Raw genomic sequence first — 26,859 nt, 5'->3', positions numbered from 1 at the left:
ATTATTCTTTATCTTTCTCTTTCTTTCACTGGCTGTAAAATAATATATATATATTTTCATGTTGTTTATAGGTTCGCGCGATTGATATGAATCGTCGCGAGCATTCGTTCCGGTTCCGTAAATTTTCATCATTCGTGACGACCTTTGATCTGAAAATTTAATACCTCATCCCCCTCAGCTTCTCCGCGTGTGGTCGCACCTTGAAATTGCCGATAATATATTCCGCGCCGGTAAAAAATGTAATGTGGTTCGGATTTTTATTTACGACCTTCGATTTCTGAAACGCTCGTTTTCTTCACGTTCTGTGCCACGTGCGGCTGCACCTCCGAGCCATCATTTTTCCTATAAGTCGACATGAAAAATGTCATCAAAATATCTGTCAAAACAGCTAGATAGAAGGATTTAAAGTGAACAGAAATAGGTATTTTATTTTATTTTCTATTATATTTGAAATCATTTGTAATTCTTCTAAATGATTCGGATAATAAGAGCTGATCCCTCGCCGAATGTAAAAAATCAAATTTTTTATCATCATTTTTGTGACTGCTTTTTCATTCAGTTATATAAGGCTTAAAATATATATTTGGATATTTTTCTGTCAGAGATATTTCTGTTAGAGAGAGTGTAAACTAATCTTTTTCATCTTTTTAAAATATATAAATAAATGTTTTAAATAATTGTTGAATTCTTACACATAGGTAAAATTAAATTTCTTCAACGAATTATCTATTTATAATGAATTACATGGTGTACCTGTTGTGGTTCTGCGATGATCTAATCTTACAAAGTATTGATTGAATCAACGGGATGCTCGAGTCGCAGTAATTAATGTGACGAGACGTCTATTTTTTAAATTTATTAAATTTATTAAGGCGATCATAAAACTTATCTTCGCTTTGCTCCACGGTTATTTTTTCGTGCACTTTAACCCGAGCTTATTATCGTAACGTCTGGCAGAGGAGTGTCGCATTACAATATACACCATTACAGTAACACCGTTACAGCATCATCAGCTTACTATGTAATAATGTAATGTGTACCGGGAAAACGCCGCGTTACAGAACCATCGTGTTACATAATGTAAAAGATGTCTCAGCGTGACGGTGCTCAACTCCTCCGAGTCGACTTTTTAACTTTTAAGTAATTTACGTTCTAAAAATAAATCTGAAATAAGTTTGCGAGTTGGAAATTTTGTATCTCCGCATATTTAAAAACTTTCAGTTTAAGGCACGTGCATTTGTCGCTAGACTTTGACAGATGAGTTAACTCTTAAATGCGCAATTTTCCGCAGCATTCTGAGTATTTTTCTAAATAAATAACTGCGCTTAAGAAATCCTAAAAGAGAAATATTTAAAAAAATTCTTCCGTATTGATTTGAACCCTTTTAATCCTCTGAATTTTTTTTAAAACTTTTTTTTTATCTTTGCAGATGCGCACGTTTTCAGTTGAAACTTCATAAAGGAGAGTACACGGAGCGTCGAAAAGTCTCTTTGCACTTATATGGCCAAGCTACGCACTTATGAGTCAACGCTGAAAAATCGGAAGCGTTGCCTCGACTCTCTTTCCCGCTATACCGGGAATGTTCTCTTCGAGATGGCCTCGCCGCGTCAATTGCACAATCAATTTTCCTCCGAGGAACGTGGAGCACGGTCGACTGGCTGACATCATTAAATTACGTGTCAGTGTGTTCATACCGAAGCAACACGTGAAACACGGTACCTCCGTCACCGTTGGCGCTTCCGCCGTCCGCCGTTCGCCACCCCCCTGTGGGTGCGAGTCGAGCCACCCCTTCACCTCGTCCCCGGATCCAGTGGAATGTACTTAAACGACAGGAAGGTGCACGCGTCGATTGGTCGGGCGAACCCGGGTCGATGGTGAGAGGGGGCGCCGGGTCTTTCGCGAGGCTCGTAGTGCCGCTCTGACCACCGTCGCGGCCGGGTTTACTCGTCGTCTCCCTTAACTTGGTAAGATCGTCGCGATCGTTCGTAGAAAAAAAAATCCATCGACACACGTGACAACTACTACCGATTCCGGGATCATCGATTTCGCGATCCCGGGAGGGCGAGCTTCGGCTAAATCCCAGGTGCGCGAAACGATCGCGCGGAACGATCGCGATCGCGGAGGAGCGATGTGTAGTTAAGGGTGCCTGCTATACGTAGGTGCAACGGGGAGATCGCGGGGTCGTTACACCGAGGGAACCGACCGAACACCGCCGCGGAGCGTGTGCGTGTGCAAAGCAGCGAGGGATCGGCGAGGAGCGGCAGAGGCAGTGGTGGTATATAGTACATCCGCGGGTGGTGTGCCAGAGCGAGTGGATCGCAGTCGGACCGTGAATGCGGCCGCGTTAACAAACCCCCGGGGATCAACATCGCCTCGCGGCCGACAATTCTACGATATAAGGTGAGAGATTTCCCCGTTTCGCGCTCGCACGCCGGCTCCACGTATATCGTGTTTGCCGATCTCATCCCCCCGCTGTCGGGCTTTTGAATGTCCCGCGACATCGCGCGGTACCGCGCGACTACTCTGCTTCTTCGCGAGACGTTTGAAACTTTATCGCCCAAGGGGTCGACATTACTTCCCCTAATTGGCTCGAGAGAGCGAGCCCGGGATAATGATGGGCGACGGGATTTATACGGTACCTCCGTATCATACCTTCAGGGCAGAAACCCTTGAGATACATCGTCATAACTCATACACGGCTCCCGTTATTGGATTTGTATCGTGAAACTTGTATAAGTGGAGATCGATTATCCTGGGACTCGCCCTGGAGCGTCAATTACTTATGTGTTGGATCATGATTTTTTTTTTAATGCGATATTATTGTGGCGATCCGAGCGAAAAGGCACAAACGAATACACATGTGGAAATAATTTCCCTTGGAATTGTCTAGAGACAAGCTTTCATTTAAGAGCGAACTCGCGGGAATAAAGCTCGTCGGGTTTGTATTTATTGACGGCATAATGGAAAAACCGTGGTAGATTGTTATGAGCCTCCCCCAGGTCCGTGTTCCCTATTATTTATGCAATAATTACTGACTATTAAATAGAATTGTTTATAATGTTTATATTGTTTCGCTCGTGAGTTTTACCCGTTAAACGGAGCACTTAAAATTCCATAGAAATTAAATGCGATGGATAGAATTTGCCAAGTGTTAGAGAAGCGAATTATATATATGAGTTTATTTAAATATAAACTCGGTTGACGGGACGGTTTATCGCTTCTGCATATTACTGTAGCAATTGTATAAACGCGTTTGGTTAGGAAACTAGGGTGCGCGATGTTGCTCGCGTTGATAATCGCGAATAATCGATGTACATTACAATAAGGAATCATGCATACATTAAAAACAGATCGATGATATCAAAAGTATCGGTAAAATTTATATTTTACTTTCTTATTCCATTCCGCGATTAGAAGGTTGATAAGCTATCTAGCAAAGTATTTTCTTTCATAATTGTGGAATTAATCCCCATATTTATTTCGTACTTAAGAAAGAAAATACCTCGCTAGATAGCTTATCAGTTGGATGATTTTCTTAAGGAACTTTTCTCCCCGAAAATATGACCGTCCTCCGAGAACGGTCTCTTTCAGCCGCAAACTTTTCATCGGCAACAGCCAAATACAGGGATTATCGATGAATCGATAAAATCTTGACGGTTGGTCTAATTGACAATTACAAGCCCCGGCAGGTTTATATAGCTGTGCATTCGCAGCGAATAATTGCTCTCGGTAATTTCGGCCTTTTGCTGCCTGTACCCTAAATGAATCGCGCTTCGTATATATCGTAGTTACAACATACAGAAACAGAACAGGTCAATGAGGGAAGAACGGTAGCCCTTCAAACTTCTCTCGTCTTCCCGAGAGACACTTGATCGATGCGCTCAAAATGCAGTTTTCATCAGCGACTTTGAATCTAAATTTAGATGGAAATCCAGTCAAGAAGTAATCTCAGAATTGTGCGAGAAGGCAAGCAAATGATGCGAGAAGCAAGTCAACAAGGACGTATATGCGGATTTATAAATAATCCTATTCAATTCGAATCTTTTTCCGCTTGATTTTAATGCAATTTTATTTAATATAGTATACCTTTCTACAATAAAATGGTGCACGCGAGCAGTGATAAAATGTGTTTTGAAAAATATAACGAATTACTATATATAGAATATAAAAATAAAAATATTATTTCAATAAAAATTGTTTTTGCGAGTTTTGTTATTAGATGGCTCGCATTTGAATATTTTCGTGATAAATAATTATTTTATTTGAGTTATACAAACATATTTTTTGTGTGAAAACATTCGGTATTTTCCTCTATTTCATTGTCACGTAACGATTAAATTCTGCGAGTAATTTCATTATTTCAACTAAAAGTTTGCTTGAAATTCTATTCGTTACATAAAACGATTGAAAATCGCGACGATGAAATCTGTTACCCACTCTGCGAGAAAATGGAAGTAATGACGGGCAAGTGTTTCTATACAATACATGATCTTTTTGTAACGAGATTTCGATCAATTACACCTGTAACATGATTCGCTGCGAAATTCGCTTTCAAATGAATGAGTGCTTTGAATTACCCCGTTTACTAACAATTGCTGCGAATATACCCGGAGAGATTTTGCTTAACAACCGATACAAATGTCGATTGACGACAGATTAAGTCTAATCGACACTAATAAATATAAATCGCTGTTTCTGTGACAAAATTAGAACGGGGGAGCACAGAGCTATTTTTCCACTATGTTACACATATCTGTACCTTAGAGATAAAGAATCGTGTCTCCAGTTTTTGTCAAAATTAGAGTTAATACTTTTTTCAATATATCAGGAGCTTAAATTATATAATGGTAAAGCGTCTTATATCCATTATTATTAGTTCCTAAGATACAATGTTAGAAAAAGTCGTATTAGACATTTTTATAGAAATAATGAACTTTAAGTCCTGTTTTCTCTACATTTCTAATAATGGAGATACGATTTTTTACCTCTAAGGTACGTATTATTAATGTATGTAGATAATAATAATAAGAAATGTTAAATAATCGATTATGACATTATCAAATATTTAATTCAAGTATTAAACTCGAGTATTAAATTCGAAAAAGCACGCCACTGCATCATAAAATTCACAAATACAATTTCCGTTTACATGTTTGTATGCAAATATCGCTTGGAAGAGAAATCTTGATTTTATTTAGATTTCATGAGAAATCTATGTTCTATACGTGCGGTACACGGGAAACTTTATCGTAAAATAAATATTAATTTGAGATTTGTAACCTTTGGCCATAAACTTTCGTCCGTTATTTATCCATATTTAACAGTATTTTCTCGAGCTCCTGAATTATTATACATAAATAGAAACTGGAGGTATAGCCGGCGGGATTAAATTGTTCGTTTGCCGCGTAAATTCTTTGAGAAGGTATGCTTGGGATAAAGAAGGGAGGAAGATGAGACGGAGAAAAGGCAGAATCCAAGCGTACCATCCTCGAGATGACCGACCCTCCGGCAATATTTGCGACGATAGTCGGTATCCGAAGTATTTAATTAAGTCCGTAGGAAAATCCCGTGGTTGCATGCGTCCCTGCGCTTTGACGTCTCTCGGTGCGCGTATCCCACGAAGCAAAACAAATTCCCACGAAGGGGGATTCAACGTCAAATAAAAGCTCGGCCTTCTCCAAAAGGCCTCTTCGCGCGATAAGAGGAGCGACTCGTTATCGGCGAGGGCGAGCGAGATTTTCCGCCTTAATCCTCGGGGAAACTCGTCGGGAGACGAGGAAGATTAATCCCCGTGAAAGGTTCGATTCCCGGATATATTGCTTTCGCGTAACTTCGCTATAAGTTGCCCGCGCCACCGTGCGTCTCACGTCTCACGTCGCCTTTGGAGCCGCGTGGCCCACGCCTCATTTCGTCTGGTGGCGAGCTTGTACTTACGTAACGTAACGTAACGTACAGTGGCGCGCGTCTCACGTAATTACACGGCACTAAATATCCATCAGGCACAGAGGGAAGCTGCGCATTGAACAAAGAATGGAAGTTAACGAGGCAACAGGGACAACGGCGTGAGAGTTGGAAGGCCGAATGAATTGTCTTTAATAGCCATTCTGTCGTTGCACTGTAGGAAGCGCTCCGCTGGAGCATTTCACGTCGGACTGTTCTAAGGAAATGAGAGGAATTTAACAATTCTCATCTCTGTCGCCTCCGTCCGCGAGGGTGTAATTATTTAACCAGCCGCGCCTGGTACGGAATATTTTTAACCTTGATGCGACGTCGTCGCGGACTTATTACTCTAATTTGCAATTAACGGTAATTAATATTGGAATAGGCATAGTGTCCAAATACGTAATATCGATCTGTAATTGATGGGAAGGCTAGTTTAAAGTGCTTAGTTAATTAGAGGAATTAAAGACGATATTTATGCCATGCATGAAATAACATTGATAAATAAATGGAGCAGTTACGTTAAATGTTAGAGTTATATTAAATGTTTAATTATTAAAAGTAGTAAAGCAGTATCTAAGCATTAAATTATTATTATTTATTTAATGTAATTCTTGTAAATGAGATTTTTTTTTATTAATTTTAGAGATCGATATTATGTATTTATAATGGTTATGTGAGACTTCCTCGAAAACAAATTTTATAACAATTTTTATTGTAATAGAAATTCTATATTTTTGAATTCCTATAAATAATCATGTAAAAAAATTACAAAATAATTTTAGATTTTAATGATAATTGAGAACATAAAAAACAGACGGTCTGATTCGGGACAAGACTTGGGATTGAACAACACGATATTATAATATTTAACACAAATGTTGGCGAAATAAATACGTAACCGAAAAATATTGTTCCCCAAACAACAATTCTCTTTTGCATGGATATAGCGATGGATAATTTTACATTTATTATCATCTCGAAAGAGCCGTAAAATCCAACGATACACGTTGAGGAAATCATTAATATCTAATGATCTCGCGGTTGCCGCGGACGACGATGATCCGCGGGATTTGTTAACGAGGAGTCGGTCGCGAGTGTAATATCGTTATAATTTATCTACCGTAACGACGGGGATTATTCCGCACGCCATTAAATCACCATCTGGCGATTTTCATGTGACCGCGAAACATTAACGGGTTCCGTTTATAGACCGTCGACGGCGGCGGCGGTCGGAGTCGATCGCGTTATGCACGAGACGGAACAAAAGTGTGACGTCAAATACGGTGCACCCGTATTACGTCACGTATAGAGTTTGAAGGGTGGTAGAGGTTCGTGCGCCCGCCGTGAGGTATCAGCGTCCCCGTATTACACGTATACGAAAGACCTTTCCGTTACACGCTGGAAGCGTGCGAGCCGACCCCCCCTCGAGATTACTTCAACGCGGTGATTAAAGTTCGCGCGAGAGGGTAAAAGAGGGATTTTCAGACCTGAAAAATCCGTACACGGTGGTCGCGTGAAGCTCGTGATAAAATATATTAAATTCAGTTTTATACCTTTTATTCTCCGCGCGGATTTAGAATCCTTCCGAGCGAATGCGGATTTTCCCCTCTTTCGTCTCTTCGGAGAAAAACGAGACAAGTCCGACAAACCACAATGGCAATAATAATAATAATAATAATAATAATTTTAATCATAATCGGGAACCTTCTAGTTAACATTCTACGTCATTAATATGTCGCATAATGCTTTTTTGTTGTGCCTTCGTCTATTAATAGACATGCAGAGGAAGAAGCTTTATAAGTGTCCACGTTAATCGACACACGTCGTGTGGTTCTCTCTTAAAATAAAATCCGGTAGTAGACGGCCGCATCTCTAGCGGTAAATGAAGTATGTAACGTCGCGTCTGAGAAAATAATCGGGCGAGGATTTATTTACTCCGTCACCAGTATTCTCATCGCATCTTCGTTGATTATTCTCTCTCTTTGTTGTCTTCTGTCTCGCTTTTTTTTCTATGTACATTTTATTTCTTTTTTTCTCTTTCTCTATTGTCGCCTTTGCATTTTATTGCATTGTATTATGCATTGTTACAGTTTATGTAACAGTTTGTTTTTCTTTTTTGTAACAATGTCTTTACGCTTCAGAGGACGTAGTCCCAGCGCGTTTAATAAATTTCGATTCAATTCTCCCTCTCTCTCCTTTTCCCAGAGGCCAAGCTCGTCGGTCCGAAAGCCCTTTCGCCGGTACGATGCTAATGTACCGGTGACGATGCAACGCGGTAACCCCGTCGGAACAATCTCACCCGATCTTGCGGCAGCTCGGCATCTGGCCACCTTTGAAGCTCAAAAGCCAAGCTGCCACGTTTGTAGTAAACACTGTCGATCGATATGGTTTACTACTACTAAAGGTGCACTCTGCACGGGCTCTTTGGTTTATCGGTTGTCGCGCCCGTCTTCTTCGTTCGAATCTCATTTGAGTGTCGCGCCAACGCTGAAATTTCCGGCACGCTGAGCTTGGAAGGATATCGAAAGCGAAATGGGGAAAGGGGAAATCGAGGGGGGAAAATGAGAGAGAATTCGAGCGGATCGACGGAGTGGAAAAGAGAAGAGGCGAAAGACGAGTGATAGAGAATGGGAGACGGATGAATGCGGGGATGATGTGATTCATTCGAATGCAACGGAAACGCTGACCTTCCTCTCTTCCGTTTCTCTCTCCGTTATTGAATCCTCTTTGCGGTATTACGTCGTAATTGGCTCCCGCTCCATAAACTCTTACCCTTATATGAACTGACTTAAATTTAACCCCTCGCCGTTCGCGCGCGGCGCGGTTCGTTACGGTAGCTTCAAAGTGGATCCATTCGGACGATCTGATTGATTACGTTGCCCGTGTTTTGCGCATTTTCTCGCAGAGACCGAACAAATCTCGCTTCTTTTTTCCCGACTCTGTGATCGTATCGCGCGTTTCAAATGACCGCGTATGCGGTCTCGACCGAACGACCAAAAATATATTGCATGGCACGTACATATACGAGAGCGGTGAATAAATATACCGTATAAATCGAGTTTCCGCGCAACACGCAATTTCGCGAGCGGCGAACGTTATCGCGGTTATCGTAATATTTGCTCGAGTATCATATTTAAATTCGAGAGAACCCGCGTTGAACATTATATGGACATTAATATTTTCGCTGAAAGCGAAGAATTAATGGTTATATTCATTGAAAAGTATATGAAAATACGTTATACGAAACTAAAAAGAGCCCTTAAATATAAATAAACGTTTAATGAAACATTTTTCCCGTTTGAGAAAAAGAGAGACCTCTCTAAAAACTACATCCAGCAAGAATAATCAGGAAACATTTTCGCGGAAGCAGCAATGAAAACTTAGGCAATAAGACGGCTCTTTTTGTCGACCTCGCGCAAAGAGCTAGCGCGCGGAAAAATTCCGTAAGATTAACGTTCCCGTATTCGCAAGATTAATGTTCTTTTATTCAATGGGAGAAGTTATTTTCTCTCGTTTGTGCCGTGTACTAGCGTTTCTAGGCATTCTCGCTTGTGTCGCCGTGTAATATTAACGTCACGCGGACAATGGGGCTCGAGTACCAGCTGGGGCTTTATACCGATATATTGGTCGACGAGGCGTTGTTCCATTTGCCGACTTCAGTCACAGCGGCAACTTTGAATGGCTGAGAAACGCCGTACTTAAAGGGTAAGCGAGAGAGTTCAAAGTCGCCCCTTGGAAAGCGAGATTCCGTGTTCTTCTCGGAAGCCGATGACTTTGAAACGCTGACGTCGGCCGCGCGTCGATTCCGCGCGAATCGAATTAACCGTGGCATTCTGATCAAAGCGATCTTTCCTCGAACTCCAACCCGAGGTTTTATACATGCATTTCTCTCTCTCTCTCTCTCTCTCTCTCTCTCTCTCTCTCTCTCTCTCTCTCTCTCTCTCTCTCTCTCTCTCTCCCTCTCTCTCCCCTCCCTCCCTCTCTCCCTTCTCTCCCTCCTCTCTCTTCTCTCTCTTCTCTCTTCTCTGCCGAAGGGATCCCGTTTTATCGGAACAAATTCAGCGTCAATTCGACGTTGAACCGACCGATGAACCATCTTTCGAGAATATAGAATGGAGTTGCCAGCTCTGTGTTTTACATCGCTTCGGAAATTGCACGTAAAGTGCTTCCGCGAAGCGAATATCGAGTATTCTCGTACCGATAATTTGTATCCTGGGTCACGTAACTACGCCACGCTTAATTACCGGTGGTTTTGTCGACGAAACTTTTTATCGCGCGAGTTGGCCCGTTTAATTGTTGCAAATTTTCGATTCCTTCCACCGTCGAGGTCTCGTCGCGACAAAAAAGGTACGTCCGAATGTCGGTTGGGAACATCTGGCGCACGGTGCCGCTAATGAAACTGTCGTCCGTTGTATAAATTCGAGAGAAGGACCGTAGAAACTTCTATCTCGTTGCATTAAGAAACTTTTCCGACTAATCCGATTTCGTCCTAATCCGTTTGATCTCTCTAATATCTTCTTATGGGAATGCATCCAGATTTAGAGTGCCCTTCTAGGGTATCAGTTTTCATCGTGGATGGCCCTTATCGCGCGAGTAGGTAGGAGATGGAAGGTTGAGCGGGACGAGCGCTCCGAGTAGAGGATTTTCATATGTGCGTGATCAGAAATGATACGAGCGTTATACGTCGCATTAGTTGAATGGGCGTATAAATCTAAAGGACATCCGAAATGTGTCCCTCAATGCTTAACGAACGTTGGAATTAAATCTGATAAATCAAGATAAGTATTTCTCGAACGTATCAGGATCGGTGCAATCACGTATAATTTTGCCTCGTGTTTTTTGGATTTTTTGCGTTTTTCGAGGGGAGTACGAAATATCCATCGATATATTTGAAAGATATATCCAGATATATTTGATTGCCAAGTAAGGTAAATGTACCAATGACACTTAAGTCCTATGTCTGGACACCTTTATTACTTTAGTTTTTAAATAAGTATAACGCGAATGAAAATCAAAGATAAAAATATAATACAAGAAAAATATTTTTTCTTTGATTCTTCGATTTTAATTCGCGTTATAACTTTATTTAAGGAATAAAATGATAAAAATAATCAGACATAGGTATGTGTCCAGACAGGTATTGATACATTTACCTTGAAAAGGAATGCTTCGTAATATGGAGAGATAATTATCCTATCCGGAATACCGCAAATTTGAATTTCCGATCAATACTCGCAAATATATTGATATGTAGATAGGTTGCAATATATACATATATATTGAATAAGCCTTAGAAATCGTTCTCTTGTTCGACGCATTTTTAATTTAATTCCAGATTCCATCTCCTAGGACAGGTTGAACAGCTTATTGTTCAGCGGCGGTCTGTGTTCTGTGCACGTTCGCAAACGCACGAATCAATATACACAGCGCGCCGAAAGATATTACGTTAGTGATTGGATTCGCCAACGTGGAACTATCGACCGGATCCACATGTTGCTTTTATATCAGAAAATAGATTTTGAATGGGCCGGGCAAAGGTCAATTATCAATTCACGGAATGATGTGACGTTTTGTCTGATTAATTGCTGTATCATCAGCGCACCTATTCTTTTTACCACGTTAATATTAATTTTAATAAAATTGCAGACAGATAACTAATTTATGTTTATTATTTCTGACATATTCAGCAATTTTTGATGAAACAGCAATTGTTTTGCATACTGGGTGTAAAGTTTTATTCTTTTTACCACGTTAATATTCATTTATAAAAATTGCAGACAAATAACTAATTTATGTTTATTATTTCTGACATATTCAGCAATTTTTGATGAAACAGTGTTTTGCATACTGGGTGTAAAGTTTTAAAAAGGCCTAATTTTTTAATGCAGTTATTTCAATTATTCTGCCTAATCTAGTCAAGTAACTTTTACTTTATAAAATAATAGGAGCTGATTATTGTAATCGTTGCCAAACTTACATTACTTTGTGGAGCAGGTTCTAATACAAGTAACATATGCACAAATATACTTGCATTACGTTTAATAATGAATTATATTAGAATATGAAGTACACAGATGAAAAATCTGTAGGTATCGATGCGATGACCGATATCTAATAGGTTTTATTTGGAATATATGTTATAAATAGTATGACTATTCGATATCAATATCAATGCATTCATCACAATAACTTTCACAAGACTACATTTGGTTCAACCGAGATTTTATGCGCGCGCCATAGAGAGACGAGAAACGACTGACAAATGTTATACAAATTTCCTATCACGATGCCATTACGATAAACAATTTAATTAACTTCCATTAATAACGTCGATATTAGTACTCGTCAATTTCCCTTGAAACGATCCGTCGCCTGACGCGAACAAGAACTTTTGTTCTTATACCATCAACACGCTCGATAGCGACGCGCGCGAGAGAGTGATTAAAATAATTATCGTTAATAACGACGTTATCCCTTTCGGCGGAAATTCGCGCGGCGGGACAATCGAGGCCAGGACTATCGATCGGGTGATTAAACCATGTCCCTTCGTGATCTCCCATGAATATTAATTCGGATTACATACAATACGCGACGGCGTTCACCAATACGTAGTCAATACAGAATACTGTGGGACGGCGGGTGCGATAGCCCGGTTGCGGGATCCATGGGACGTTGCGTTGGCCGGGAGGTCGCGGTCGTCGCGGACGATTCGAGGGCGAGGACGACGCTTTAACGCCTGCAGACGCAGATGCCGCCGCGGCAGCGACCACCCCGGCGACCCTGCACCAAGCATTTGCCCGCGCAGGCACTGTGGTTGATGCTCAGCCACTTGGACTGCCAGGACAGAAGGTCGCAGGTCACGCGCCGGTTCCGGATGGGCGGCAGATTCGACTGCATCTCGTCGTTCTCCGGATCCTCGATTGCCGCTGAAACGCAATTCCCTTCGCTTTATTTTCCGATACAAAAATAGAGAAGCGGGTATTGCGGGGTAACTCGTTTTATGTACATAGGTATTCGGTGTCCCGAGAGCTCGCATCAAGAGCAAATCGTTAGATTAATGCGGGGGTGGTCTCATCAGGGATGTACATATTCTTTTGCGGCAGCGAAATTAACTTTTCTTCTTGCACTATACTTTTGACATTTAAAGCGAAAAGAGTGAACAGTTTTCGAAGAAATTTAAGAAGACTGATTACTTTTGCTCTATCCTTCTTTCTGTTTTCAAATGTTCGAAGTTTTATATTGGAAATTATACGATTCTTGCGAATTGAACTTCAAATTTTTTTATGCGACTCTTATGAAAATAGTTTTTTGAAATTTAAATTGATGTTTCAGAAACGTACACTGTTGAATATTAAACAATGAAATTTAAACCAGTACTATGAGTTAAATAACATTTTGTTTTTAACTACCATGTGTATCAAAATTTAATATTTCAACACAATACAGTATTATTTGTTTAGTTAAATTAATATTGTTTTAGTTTAATGAACGATGTATTTGAGTAGGAACAGTGGTGACCTACAAAAATCGTTAAAAATGATTCAAATTGAGTATAATATAACGCTATTTATTTAACAGTGTATAGCAAAAAAAAATTTGAAACAACTTACATTTAGCAATAAGTTCAAAGATTATTTCTAATTCAGCGTTCGGAAATGATAATGGAATCACTCGTAATAATGGAGTGTTACTAGAAAAGGTCGTATCGAACTCGATATGGAAGGATATCGACAGCGTATTATCAGTGTACGCTAAAAGGGTGCACGTCAGAGAGAGAGAGAGAGAGAGAGAGAGAGAGAGAGAGAGAGAGAGAGAGGAGAGAATATGTATGCTACAACTATTATGCAACGCGAGATAAAAGGCAGCGCATTCTGAACATTTATTACTCTATTGCAAAGTATCGTCGTATTACATCTCGACGACCGTTCTCCGCGAAAATGCAATTACAATATATAATATTCAACGAGCCAGCGTTCATTATAATTTCCCAATTATCGGCAAAAAGTGTCTTAATGTATCTCGAACTTGATATCTCGGCGAATAAATCTTTGACAGGGTGAAATTTATTCGCGATCAATTTCAGCTTGTTAGATCGCTCCGTTATCGAATAAAAACGATAAGGACCTCGCTGTCGTTTGAACTTTTATTAGATAATTTATTCGTGATCTTTCTCGGTGAGATATGTATATACTTACTCAATTCGTAAGTAGGCCCGTCGTAGACAGCCGGCAGCGTGTTGGCCGAAGCGTAAGCCAGCACGGCGAGGACGGTGAGGATAGCGAGCAGCTTCATGACTGCGGAAGAACGTATATTCTCGTGCGCACTCAAATGCGTCGTTGAACAATGACGTCCTTAAGGACGCGGCGTTTCTTTATATACCTTATCGCCGCCGCCGATAACATCCTCGTCTACTTTCCTCGGTCCACTTCCGTCCAGCACCGTCTTTCCCCCGATGTCCCGTCACTGGAATTCCCCGCGGCTTTTCGCAGCTCGCTATTTCTAGACCCGTCGGCCGCCGACCAGATCCGCAGCCACATAAACTTGACCAGCGTATCCGAATATTAATTTCCGGCATTATCGCTGTTACCCGGCGACGACTGAGGGTGAAAGAGAAGAGGCGACGAAGCGGGTCAATCGATCGTGGCGTTTCTGTCGTTGAACGGAAGCGCGGACGTGACTATATAGTTTGCAAGAAGTGAGTGGCGAATTAAAAAGAAATCGACAAGTATTTTCATTCCGGTTTTATTGAATTTTTGAACTCGGAAAAACTCGGCGACTACCGTGAAAGGGAGAGAGAAGTTTCTCGGATATATATTCTTCGTTTCCTTCGTCCTTTTGACACACCGGTGTATTATGTAAAAGAGGAAATCTCTAACGGAATATACCGAATGTTGGGCAAAGGCAATTTACCTCAGTCGTACGTTTCAATTATGAATGAGGGAACCGTTTTTTACATTTTCGATTAAACCGACGAGATTTGATCTTTTATGATAAAAGCATGCTGGCGCATGCGGATATTATAAACAATACGGAATTTCCGCATTACGACCGCAAAGAGTTAAAATTTATCGGAACGAAATATAAAAGTCAATCGGAATAACAGCTCGTTTCCCATTGTAAAAGTCCCGTTGTGAAAACTACGCGTTTCGCATATCCGAAGCGTTCGCATTCGTCAGCAATTTGTTTACGAGAGAGACACGTCGCGGTGTCGGTTAAGCTGTGAATAAACAATCGACGATGGAAGGTAATGCTGCAGCGGTCGCGGGCGATCGCTAAATTTCATTATCGCTCGAGCTGTAGCAGCTGACCCAGTTATGGAAACAAAAATATGACTTCTCCTCGAATGCTATAAATATTTGCGCAAACGTAACGTTCAAACGCGGTTACTGTCATTCCCGACAAACTTCTTTTCCACCCTCCCGCCGTATTCGAGGGTGTTACATCCTACGCAAATATATTTATGGAAATTTAACGCCGAAATTATCCCCATTTACACGGACGTGATAAACGAGGAGGGGAATATATACGTTCCGGATATATCGAATCGAAATGCTCGCACGTGCTCGGAATTACACGAGCCGAACGAGACTATATATTATGTGCGCAGTGCTTTACTCGCCATTAGATGGTTGTCTCTGATGTAGAATATAAAAAGTCCCTCCTGGGAATCTCTCGAATCCCGGCATCGCACATACTTGAGAAACCTCGTATCCGCTCGGAATCTTAAGCAGCGCGCGTATCGGAGACGCTGATTCCGTTTATAGATGTGGGATCAAATACCGGCTTGTCTGTTGGGTGAAACGAAGGAAATATTTGTAATAAAAGCGATTAAAAAATAAGGGCAAATAAAGTGTCCGTTGTCAAGTGTCTGCCCATAGTTTTAATGTTTTAATGAACTTTTATTAAACCCGGGAACGCGGGCACCTGGGGTGAATTTTACACCCCGATATCGAAAAAAGCTCACGTCAGTAATTTGAATATGCTTCTTTTGTTTTTTAAAATATTTTTTTTGTTTTTCCTTAAAAATGTTGAGTAAATCTACATACATATTGTCTTCAAACAGAACAATTAAAAATATGTAATTAATAACAATGACTTTTAATTGGGGTGTAAAAATCATACCAGATAACCATTTATAAATAAAAAAAAAACAAGCGTCCGTTTCCGTGTTAAAAGTTTAATTCGTCGAAATTTCGATGGACCGGAAAATAAGATCAACGTTTCAAAATCTTTGTACAAGGATAGAAAAGGAAAATGAAAAACCGAAAATTTTTGCCAGGATAGAAATGAGAAGGCAGTCGTACTGCCCGAGCACGAGCGGCGGAAACGGCGCCGGCGAGCCGCTGATCGTCGTCGAAGAAAGCACGCTGGGCGAGGAGGAAGGGGCGTGCTGCCGCGCGGAATCGCCGCCGCGATGCGTCGACCCGGACTCGCCATCCTTGAATCCCTATCTGCTCTCGCCGTGGAGGGACGCCAGGAAGCACTCCTTGCCGACGCCGCAGTGTACATCCGGGATAACCGCATCCCAGGTACGTGTTGTGCATGTGCACCGGAAGTCCTTCGCGGTCGGCGCTATCGAAATACGCAATTGCTTCATGCTGCAACACGCGCGCGCGCGAGATAGCCAAAATAGATTCGGTCCAGAATAATCTCGATAATGATCGATCTCGGAGAGAGAAAGATATTAGAGATAGATATTAAAAATGTCAAAGTTAAAACCTAAGATATTAAGTCGAGATAAAATTTGAAATAAATATATTTAAAAGAGCTTTTTTGCGCCTTTTCAAATTTTATCTTAATTTAGTATCTTATTATTCTAACATTAGCATTCAAATGATATTAGCATTTGTAATGCACGCAGTCAGATTTTCAAAAGTGCTGCCATGCGACGAAGCTAGATCTTTAAATAATTACATCAAAGATGCATAAAATCTGACGTTGTACGATTTAAATTTTTAAAACTTTCCGATGGCACTATTCCATCACTGCAAATCCAAGTGTGTTATTTTAACTGAAGCTTGTATTAACTTTTAATTTAATACGATTAAATTAACACTCTGTTAATTTAATACTCAACGTGTAAAACGAGCTTCGGTCAAATGTGTCATTTCTAGACGTTTATACGCGTTATAGAAATAACACACTTGGATTTACAGTGATCAGTTTAATTTCTCTCTCGAGCGATAACATAAACCCGTATTGGGTGTCAGTGTCGATTAGTTCGGCCTCCTCGTTAATTGCACGCGGTGATTAGGTGCGACGGTTGAGCGAACGCGGTGGAGAAGGTTCCGGTCCATCGGCGAGGGAGGCTGCTTTCCTGGCGACGCTCTCACAGACGCCGGCACCGCAGTCCGGCGGCCGACGGCACTCGGTCGTCACGATCTCCAGGGTGCCGACCACCCTGTTCGGGCGCAATCGACGAGAATCCATTGCCGCGTTTCCCATGGGAGGCGCTACCAGGATATTGCAGAGCCGGCGGGAATCGTCCACCGGGATAAGCGGCCCGCCCAGCAACAGCGGGAGCACTCACAATCTGCAGCTCGACATTATGGACGACATCGCCGAGATCAAGGCCAGAAAGGTAGATTGTAACTCTGGATTAGCGACATGTTTAGGAGTAGTCATAGTAATCGAGAGTTGACAACACAATGGTAATACTTACATAAATAATATAAATGAGATAAGACGAATAACAAATTATAGTGATGAGAGTGTATATAGTCTCCCTGCTGGTCTAATAGAACCGAAAGATAAAACCGGGCCTCAATGATAATCACTTGTAATCTTATGATAACCACTTAGGCTTATTAGACATTAGACTGTCCGCTATTGATTTTTATTATAGCTGCCCCTCCGTACTTTTCTGCCCTTTTTTTTCTATCTTCGAGATTAAACATGTAAGAGCAGCGCGGTCCATCAGGAGTCCAATCGCGATTCTCAGACATTCTCAGACATGGATTCAAAATTTAAGAGTTCTCGTATTTTATAAAGTTAATAAATCGGCTCTTCGAAAGTAAAAACGCGAAGACGAAAAATAGGACCGTCTAATTAAATCGAGGAATTTTTCCAAGTGAATAATTCAAGTTTCCAAAAATATAAAAAGATTGTTGGAGTTCGTATTTAAATTTCGTCTCGGAGAGAAATCGCTGCAAGGTCCATTAGCCATTCATAGATACTTCATATTAATTTGATGTATAGTTAAATGGACAGCTCTTTGACGTTTCGTTTAAGCGGGGAGCGCTCTAATCGTGCTCGTACACGCGTCCCAGGTCCGTTTAAAGATGTACAAGACGCCGTCTCGCGAGCGCGTATGCGAGATTCAGCCCCTGGACGGAAATGGCAGCTCGACCACGCAGAAATACATACAGCATCAGAAACGCCGGTTCTCCGAGTTCTCGGCGTCGGTCGCGGCGTCCACGTCGGGTTTACGTAGACGCGCGTCCGAGATGACGAGGCCGCTCTCCGACGGCACGACGACGGCGGCGGGTATCACGTGCTCCAACACGGATCTGATATCCATCCTGAGCTCCCTGACGTCGTCCGCGACGGAGATAAACATGTGCGGCACGTCGGACGCGTCGGGCACGAAGGACGATCAGAAATCGAGCTGGTCCGCCAAAACGGCGGAGCAGAGGCGCAGCCGGCTCAAGAGCTCTCGGTCCAACAGCTTCGACGTCTCCATCCTGCACAGCACCAAGAGCGTCAAGACGCCAACCAGCAGTGGCAAGAGCGCCATTGGCACGATCGTCACGCCGAGCACCTGGTTCGCCAAAAGACATCAGCCGATGTCGAAGAAGAACCGGTATGACGAGGAGAACGCGATGACGTTCAAGCTTGACAAGTTGCGGGTGGTCAAGACCGTCAAAGATACGCTCGCGAAGAACGTCAACGCCAGGCACAAGGTTCTCTGGGACGACAGCAGTGGTACCAAGGTGGACGCTCAGGTAAATAAAAGTTATCACTTTCCGTTCAGAACGGGCTTGGACTAAGCAAGTGAATATAGTATAATGATCTATTGTACTATTTCGCAGTCATTGAAAGAAAGCAAATTGTTCGCGTTTGTTCGCACTTGCTTGCTTAGTCTGAATCCAGACTAAGCAAATTATTCAAAGTAAGAGTTTTCGTTAAATATATTAACTACAGAAAAATCGATTAAAAAAAGTAAGCGAACGCAGTTTCTTCATCAGATGCGTTTACAAGCATCGAGAAAATTGTGATTAGAATTATTAACTTTGAGCAAAGCTCCAGTGTTGGCGGTATAGATATTTTCGTTCGCGCACCCAAGATAAAATACGTCGTAAAAAAGAATGTAAGGTCGCAAAAAGGTAAAATTTTTCGCTTGATTCGGTACTGATAGGTGCTTGGTAGTGCCATCGAGAAGATCCTCACCTCGGGCCACCGGGGAAGCGACGCGGAAACGTCGGGCAGCTCATCCGGAAAGCCGGCCGTGTCGCCGAACAAGTCGCGCGCCAGCAAGGTCGCCAGTTGGTTCACGAGCGGGAACAAGGAGCCGGAGCAACCGGACTGCGAATCGATCTGCTCCACCCTCAAGGACCTCTTCGTCAAGTAGTGCACCACCGCCGGGCCGTCTCTCGCGATTACGACAATTCATATGTTTCGTTTGTAAACAAGATCTACAGGATTGACAGAGTTATTTGCTGTGCGCACTGCCGCTATTTATTTATTTTTCTCTTTCCGCCGAATGAGTTCTACATCCCATGAGCTAACTCCCACGATCTGTTGGAATGGTTCTCTTGTTTATCCTCTTGAAGTGAGAAGGATTCAAAGAGAGAGAAGGATCGGGAGAGAGAGAGAGAGAGAGAGAGAGAGAGAGAGAGAGAGAGAGAGAGAGAGAGAGAGAAAGATCAAAGCTGCGGAAGATTACATAGGTTTGATCGAAAAGATGTTACTACGTTTCTTTTCTTTTTTTACATATTTCTTCGCACGGTAAAATAATTCAACTCATTCTCGCGCGCATATCTATCTCCTATAAAGCATATGTTTAGATACCTGCAATCTCTTCTCACGCTCGGATTCGGAGTTTACTTAATCCTGTCCCCGAAGATCAGCAATGAACCCGTATAAGGTGTTTACCGAATTTGTGAGATTTCTGTCGACACGTGTTTGCGATCTTGATCGACACGATATTTCGCTTAACGAGTAAATAGAAATTAACGTTTGGTGCATAACACTTATCGATAATAAATATTCACGATTTTAATTTTTTGTGGGAATTGATATTAGTAAATATGGCAATTTACGAAGCTGAAGGCCTTTGCCGATACCTTCGCGCAATACTTAAACACTGAGTTCGATATTTTCACGGACTATTTTCGCTCTTACCCGCCCGATTTTATCCCGATTATACGCAGCATCTTTTGATTCTTTTGCGGCTGATTGCCCTCATGATCGCCGCGAGATGACAGATAACGCGATATATCATCCTTGTCCACTCTCTGAGCGAAAACACAGTTACGCACACAACAACTTGATATATTATACAATATACACAATATGCGCCATATAATTTCTATTGATAGTGCAAATATCGAGGAAATCGATTACAGAAGTATTTTCATAAGGGACAATTATTTTTAGTAACATGTCACTTTTTTAAGTTGTCGCGAGCAGATAATGTTAATTACGTTGGCGCAAAAGAATATATTAGGATAAAATTATAACATATATAAGAGAGAACATTCTGCGTGGCATTTCTCGTATATTGACGCAGATAACACGTGGATAATCATAAACGTTAATGTATCCTTTGCGGGCCAAAGGAGATGCACACGTTATAATTATATATAATATATTCTGAAAGAAGAGCACACAGAAGGTGGCGGCTGGTCCGGTTAATTACGCGTAACTTTATCTGTCGTCCTTCTTCCTGTTTCAATGGTCGGACTTCTATCCGTTTTCCTGCTCCTTTTCGGTCGACGTTCCTCGACATCGTTTCGACCGCACAAACCGCCACTGATATAGAATATACAGATACATGATATAGATATATGGATGGACGTAGAGATATATATGTATAAAAAAATCGTCATGTACATTTAATAACTATGTACAGCAACGGTATGCACGAGGTGTATACACGTTGCTGTGGGTATATATGTGTGCGTGTGTGTATGTATAATGTACGTTTCGAGCAGAAGAGATATAAAAGATATATTCATGTTGCAGCCAGCCTCCCGGAAATTTTATCTTTCAAAGGTATAGAATATACGCGACTGCGTTGAGTAAAACGCAAATTAATTAAACATCTGACGAAGCCGTAAATGAAAGCTTATGAATGAGACTAATAAGTAGGACGATATAGCCCGCAAATGTATTTTCCTTCGGTCGGTTTTACTCCTCGATCGTGTTTGCGCTTGGTAATTTGTTCCTTAAATTTTGCAAGGTAATGAAGAAGACACACATTATATGCTCCTCCTATATTCGAAGTTATGTCGAATTATATTTTCTCAAGAGACTCTCCAATTTCTGTTCCTGGAGCGTCTGACGATAATTAAACAAGAGCGTACTAAATACAATTTTCCTTAATGATTAAGTATTAAGTTAGTATCTCTTTGGTGTGCAATCAAGAATAGTTTTATTAATTCGGAGGCAATCATCGTTCCGCTGCGGTGTGATTGGAATGACATGGTTCGTAATCTTCATGCTGCTTTATTAAGAAAAATTCGAAACAAAATGTTCAATTTATATTAAATCGATAGCTTCAGAACGTAGTAAGTGTGAACTTTATGTGCTGTCGATTTAGAGATAAACTACAGCCGTAAAACATTTTTTCGAAAATTTACGATGAAATATGTCTAAACGAAACGGCGTGACTTATAGATTACGCATTATTTCGATACATACTTACACGTCTCTTGATATATCAATGTTAAAAAAAAAAAGATGTTCCAAAGATAATAATCGTTGTTATTGAGAGTTTTGAAATCTATACGGAATTGATTGCGTAATGTGATTACCCCGATCTGTATGAACTTTAGAACTTATTTATGAAAATCATACGATGTGAGTAGAGAGTAAATACTTAAATGTTCTTCGATTGGTAATCAGAGTCTATATAAATCCGCGTGAATCTCTAGCTCCGCGTGAGCCTCCCTTTACATCACGTAAATATTAATTAGACGAGGAAAAGCAGCACAAATAAATACAAAACGAAGACGGAAGTACAAATATTAAACGAACGACTAAAAGACCAAAAGCGTGTTATTTTATTTTACTGGAATCGAGTGACAACTCGAATAAGTAGGTAATTTCTGAAGCAGATAGCAAGTTGTCTTTCTCTGAGCACCGTAATCCCTAATCCTTAATATCTTAAACGATTCTAAAATTAATTATTAGTGGGATTAAAAAAAAGAGAAAAAAATAAGTTACTTGTTATTTGCGTCAGAATATTATACATATGTATTTATGACTCTTCAACCCCTCGATAAGAATTCGTATCGATTTTTTATTTACATAGATGGTGAATGAATTTTATTAATTTAGTAACGGTAACAACATGAAAAGAAATTATAAAATTAGTTGACAAGTTATCTTCGTTATAATTCTTATGTTATGTTAAAAGAAAGAATTGTGGAGGGATAAAATCCGCTTACATATTTAGATTAGCGCACCTCCTGTACGTATGTTACAATCGAAAAAGTGTCCTAATACAAAGTTGTAAATAATATTGGTGCTGTATGTTCTATCAATGTTCTCGCAGCAGATTGATAAAACATGAATATGAAAAAGAGGTAAAATATACGTTGATCGTAAATGTTGCAAAGAGTGTGTTATTTATATATCGATTTTTCAACCTGGATCTATTGTCTAGATATTGAAATATAAGATAGGAAAGGATTAGATGCAATGTCCATCTGGATATTATCTTCAGGAAAATATTTATTTTGAAAATTAAAGGGATATATATATAGAATATAGTTTACTTAATAGAGCCGTACAAAATTACAATGTATGTAGCGCGAATAACGTACAACTTATTTTTCTTTCTGAAAACAATTTTATTTTTAAGAAATCGAAACTGTTCAGACTGTTGCAACTACATTTTTCAACTTGGTGTTGTATTACAGTAAAATGGTATCGCTTTCAGGCATTGCCCGCGTTACGATAGGTAAACGGGATGTTTGTTTTTTTTCCGGCAGAGAAGAGGAATGGTATATATATATATATTTATAAAAAAAACATACAATGAGGATTCTCTAATCGTGATATACATACATGTGTCATTTCCGCTATATCACTTAGCGATACTAAGCGAGTGTGTGGAAGAATATGGATTTCGCAACAAAAGTTTAACACATATTTCTTATAACACACAGGTGTATTGACTGTGGAACGAAGCAAGATTTCTGAATTAGCAAATCCTTCGTTATAGAAAAAAGTCACACTGCAAACGATTCTTTATCCTCTGATAAAAAAGAAGTATAATTGCTTGAAATAGAGTAGAAAACATTTCAATGCAGACAATTTCTTTTGTTTCTACAAAATTCGACAAGTTTGACATTCCGTGCCCGATAACAAATTATTAGCGTCGATGAGAGAACCTTGGTCGATAGGAATGGATGAAGTAGGGCAATAAAGACAGCAGATAGGTATGCAACAGCTAAATAAAAATGCAGTCATTACAGTATCTAGTTGATCTACAACTCTCCGGAATCCGCTACTATGATCTTTTTGGATGTCTTGCCGCTTTGAGAACCCATGGCCTCCAACTGAAAACAATACGTAAATAACATATATTAGCCAGGCTGTTGAATATTTGAATATAAAATAGCTTATCAAGCATAAAACCTAGACTCGATTCTTGACCCTGTTACTTTAAATACAAATAATTTCAAGTGACAAAATATTTCACTGTTGACTCGTAACTGGCAGATCTCGGGTTTGATCAAACGAATTTTAAAGTTGTAATTTGCATAAAGCACTTAGAAAAGAATCTTAAAATAACTAAATAAATCGTGCATTGAAGGTTAAAGATTTCCAAGAATTGTGGTGGCCGCATGTGCCCCTACTAAGATAGCAGCTCAGCACCACACTAAATAGTCACACGCGGGCAAGCGCTTTCTCACGAGCGGTTGGCCGCGCTGACTAAATGTATATAAACAAATTCAGGGAAATACTCATCGACCTTATCGACCGATCGACGCTACTACAAGATCAAATTGGGCACATATTGAAGTCAACTCGCAGAAATCCGCGTATTTTTAGAGACACCTCATCACATCACATCCGCCATCTCATAACATCCAACCTTACACGATCCCCAAAGAATAAATATAAAGAATAATAATAAAAAAAACTAGACGTCAATTCCTCGCTAATAAAAAATATGCAGTATCGCTAGAAATAGTAATAGAAAAACCATACTTTTCTAACAACATCCATGCCCTCGGTGACTTTTCCGAACACGACGTGCTTTCCGTCGAGCCAGCTGGTCTTGGCACTGGTGATGAAGAACTGACTGCCGTTGGTATTGGGGCCGGCATTCGCCATAGATAGTATACCAGGCTCGGTGTGAGTCAACTTAAAGTTCTCGTCCTCGAACCTGGCGCCGTAGATGGACTTTCCGCCGGTGCCATTGTGGTTGGTGAAATCACCACCCTGGCACATGAAGTTCGGAATCACCCTGTGGAAACTGCTACCCTTGTAGCCGAAACCCTTCTCTCCGGTACAAAGCGCGCGGAAGTTCTCCGCCGTCTTGGGGACGACATCCTTCCTCAACTAGAAAATTGCATTAAAAATATGATTAAACTCTCTGGACATTTCTAGACTATACTGTATATATATATAATTTCTAAATATATATTTATCTTAAAAGAATATAGTGGAGCAATAAAGCAGCAAAAAGGTAAGCAACAGTTAAATGTACAACACGCTAAGACACTCAAGTAAGATTTATGCTCGTTCGGCAACGAGACAAACGTTTTTTTTTAGCCCTTACATAAATTAGTTTCTAAAGAAATAATATTAACGATTAAAAAAAAAACGTGATAGAGGATATAAATAATAAATATGCGCTATTACTCCAGCTCGCGCCATCTGTGTTAAAAATTCTAAACTCGCGTGTTAAAAAGCCGATGCTTCTGCATTATGCAAAATATAAAATTGCTGTCGTGAGCGGAAACCTATGTTTAGCCTAGCGCAAAGTTTCTAATTATATAACACGCCAATTAATACACAGTATACTTTCGTTCGATGGAATCTTTTTCACGTAGGAAAAATCTGTTCGTTTTTATTTAAAAAAAAAGAAAAATCGTTTCACGTAAATACGGATCTGTCAATTCATCATAATTTTCGAAAAAGGACGGGAAGAGAGAGCGTCTTATCTTATCGGCCGTATTGCTAAAATGTAATAACCTTCCGTGCGAGCGAGTCACAATATTTTTTCACGTCCTTATCTCGAGCGATCACAATATCCTTCGATTTTCCGTGATTTCGGAGTAGCTCCTCCGATCGGAGTAAAAATATGCGCTCGCGCGGGGGACAGGTGCATTTTTTCTCGCACGCACGCGGGCACGCGTGGGCACGCGGCCGGTCGACAGGTTCGCCGTCGTGATGGAAAATTTCGTAATGGTTAAAGCGTGCTCGCGCGAGCGTGACGCATCGCGCTCGGCCGTGACTCCGCACGATCGCGTCCTCGTCGACCGACGGCAGCCGCCGATCGCCGATCGCCGTCGTCCGTCGATTATTTACTCCAGCTACGCGACACGGCGACGACGAGGACGAGGACGACGGCGGCGACGACGAAGGGGAGGAACCGGAGGAACCGATCGTCGCGCGAGAACGAGGGGTCCGGTTGAATCGCGAACCGGCGCGGTGGAAAAATCAAGATGGCCATGGGCATGCCGGGATCCGCGTAGGAAGCGCGCGGTCGGAGCGGCGCGGGACGTTCGGCGGTCGTTGCGGCGCGTACGGGCGTTAATTTCGGCTCACCTCCATCACGATGCGGCCCACGGGCTTGTCGTCCGCGGTCATGTCGAAGAAAACGCGTGGCAGTGCCATGTTCCCAGCTGCTGCGGCGATACTTCGTAGGAGCGTGTCGTGGGACGGTCGTCTCGGCCGGGCGGTGGCTCCGAAATGGCTCGACTGCCTGAAGGTCGAATCAATTGACAGCCGGCAAATCGATCTCAACGCCATATTCTGCCGCTCCTGGAAACCCGCCGGAAATCGATTCCACGCGCGGCGATCGGCGCGGTACGCATGGCGTCGTAGGTTTCGGCGGTTTTCCGGCCCTTTCGCCGGTTATTCCGCGAAAATATTATGTAATAAAAGGACCGTTTTCGGTTGCAAATTGCCTGCTGCCGAATGAGGCGGCGGGACCGCCGGCGACGGCCAATCGGGCGCCGCGCTTCCCGGCAGACTTCGACGGCCAATCAGATACTTGTTCGTGGATTCTTACTGACGCGCGTTGCCATTATTGCAGCATTAAAATCTCTAATCGTCAAACGAACGAGCTATGTCACAATCTTGTATTCGCGTGATTGAAGACCTGGCTCAGCAATTTTATAATTAAAACGAGATGACTGCGTATATATTCGAGCGTTTAGCGAGAGAAGAAAAACGGAGTTGAACTTGAAACAAAAAATAATCTAAACAATTTGTGAATCAAATTTCACGAATAGCCGCGCATTCCTACCGCCGGTATTATATCGACTATTTATTATGCGTACTATTGCCGCTAGAGTGCGCCACTTGGATGTTTTTATGTCCCAAAGGTTATGAGCTCATGTAATTGATAATTCTAAAATCTAAATAAAACAAGATGCATTAAATATTGTTTTTCCCCAGAATGACTGATTCGCACAGTCATTTGGGCTTGGCCAACTTACTTGCTAATAAGAAGGATAAGAAGTAGACCTCGAAGTAGACTCATACGGCGAAAGCTAAAAGGGCCATTTC

At 41.3% G+C, this 26,859-nt stretch overlaps 3 protein-coding genes across 5 annotated transcripts; 1 reads left to right on the top strand and 2 right to left on the bottom strand.

The window, feature by feature from the left end:
• The first annotated feature begins 1,319 nt into the window (after positions 1-1,319).
• On the top strand, positions 1,320-22,726 carry LOC139812477 (uncharacterized). Of its 3 annotated transcripts, none has more exons than XM_071777333.1 (5): positions 1,320-2,400; positions 16,228-16,472; positions 17,198-17,524; positions 18,213-18,887; positions 19,301-22,726. In XM_071777333.1, the coding sequence occupies exons 2-5, from the start codon at positions 16,230-16,232 to the stop codon at positions 19,511-19,513; spliced, it is 1,458 nt and encodes a 485-aa protein (XP_071633434.1). In that variant the 5' UTR covers positions 1,320-2,400; positions 16,228-16,229; the 3' UTR covers positions 19,514-22,726. The 3 variants fall into 3 exon arrangements, with proteins under 3 accessions (XP_071633434.1, XP_071633433.1, XP_071633435.1); XM_071777332.1 differs by having other exon boundaries at positions 16,223-16,472; XM_071777334.1 differs by lacking the exon at positions 1,320-2,400 and having other exon boundaries at positions 18,175-18,887.
• On the bottom strand, positions 11,966-14,304 carry Def2 (defensin 2). Its single transcript, XM_071777337.1, has 2 exons — positions 14,139-14,304; positions 11,966-12,869 (listed from the first exon to the last, which is right to left on the bottom strand). The coding sequence occupies exons 1-2, from the start codon at positions 14,233-14,235 to the stop codon at positions 12,673-12,675; spliced, it is 294 nt and encodes a 97-aa protein (XP_071633438.1). The 5' UTR covers positions 14,236-14,304; the 3' UTR covers positions 11,966-12,672.
• A 211-nt stretch (positions 22,727-22,937) lies between the features above and the next one.
• Positions 22,938-26,178, bottom strand: LOC139812478 (peptidyl-prolyl cis-trans isomerase). Its single transcript, XM_071777335.1, has 3 exons — positions 25,894-26,178; positions 24,328-24,681; positions 22,938-23,672 (listed from the first exon to the last, which is right to left on the bottom strand). Exons 1-3 carry the CDS (start codon positions 26,095-26,097, stop codon positions 23,601-23,603), a joined length of 630 nt encoding a protein of 209 aa, XP_071633436.1. The 5' UTR covers positions 26,098-26,178; the 3' UTR covers positions 22,938-23,600.
• Between the last annotated feature and the right edge of the window lie 681 nt (positions 26,179-26,859).

Source organism: Temnothorax longispinosus, chromosome 4, assembly GCF_030848805.1.
Source record: "Temnothorax longispinosus isolate EJ_2023e chromosome 4, Tlon_JGU_v1, whole genome shotgun sequence".
Lineage (NCBI taxonomy): Eukaryota > Metazoa > Arthropoda > Insecta > Hymenoptera > Formicidae > Temnothorax > Temnothorax longispinosus.
The sequence above is the reverse complement of the archived record's forward strand: the minus strand, read 5'-3'. Positions and strand labels throughout refer to the sequence as shown.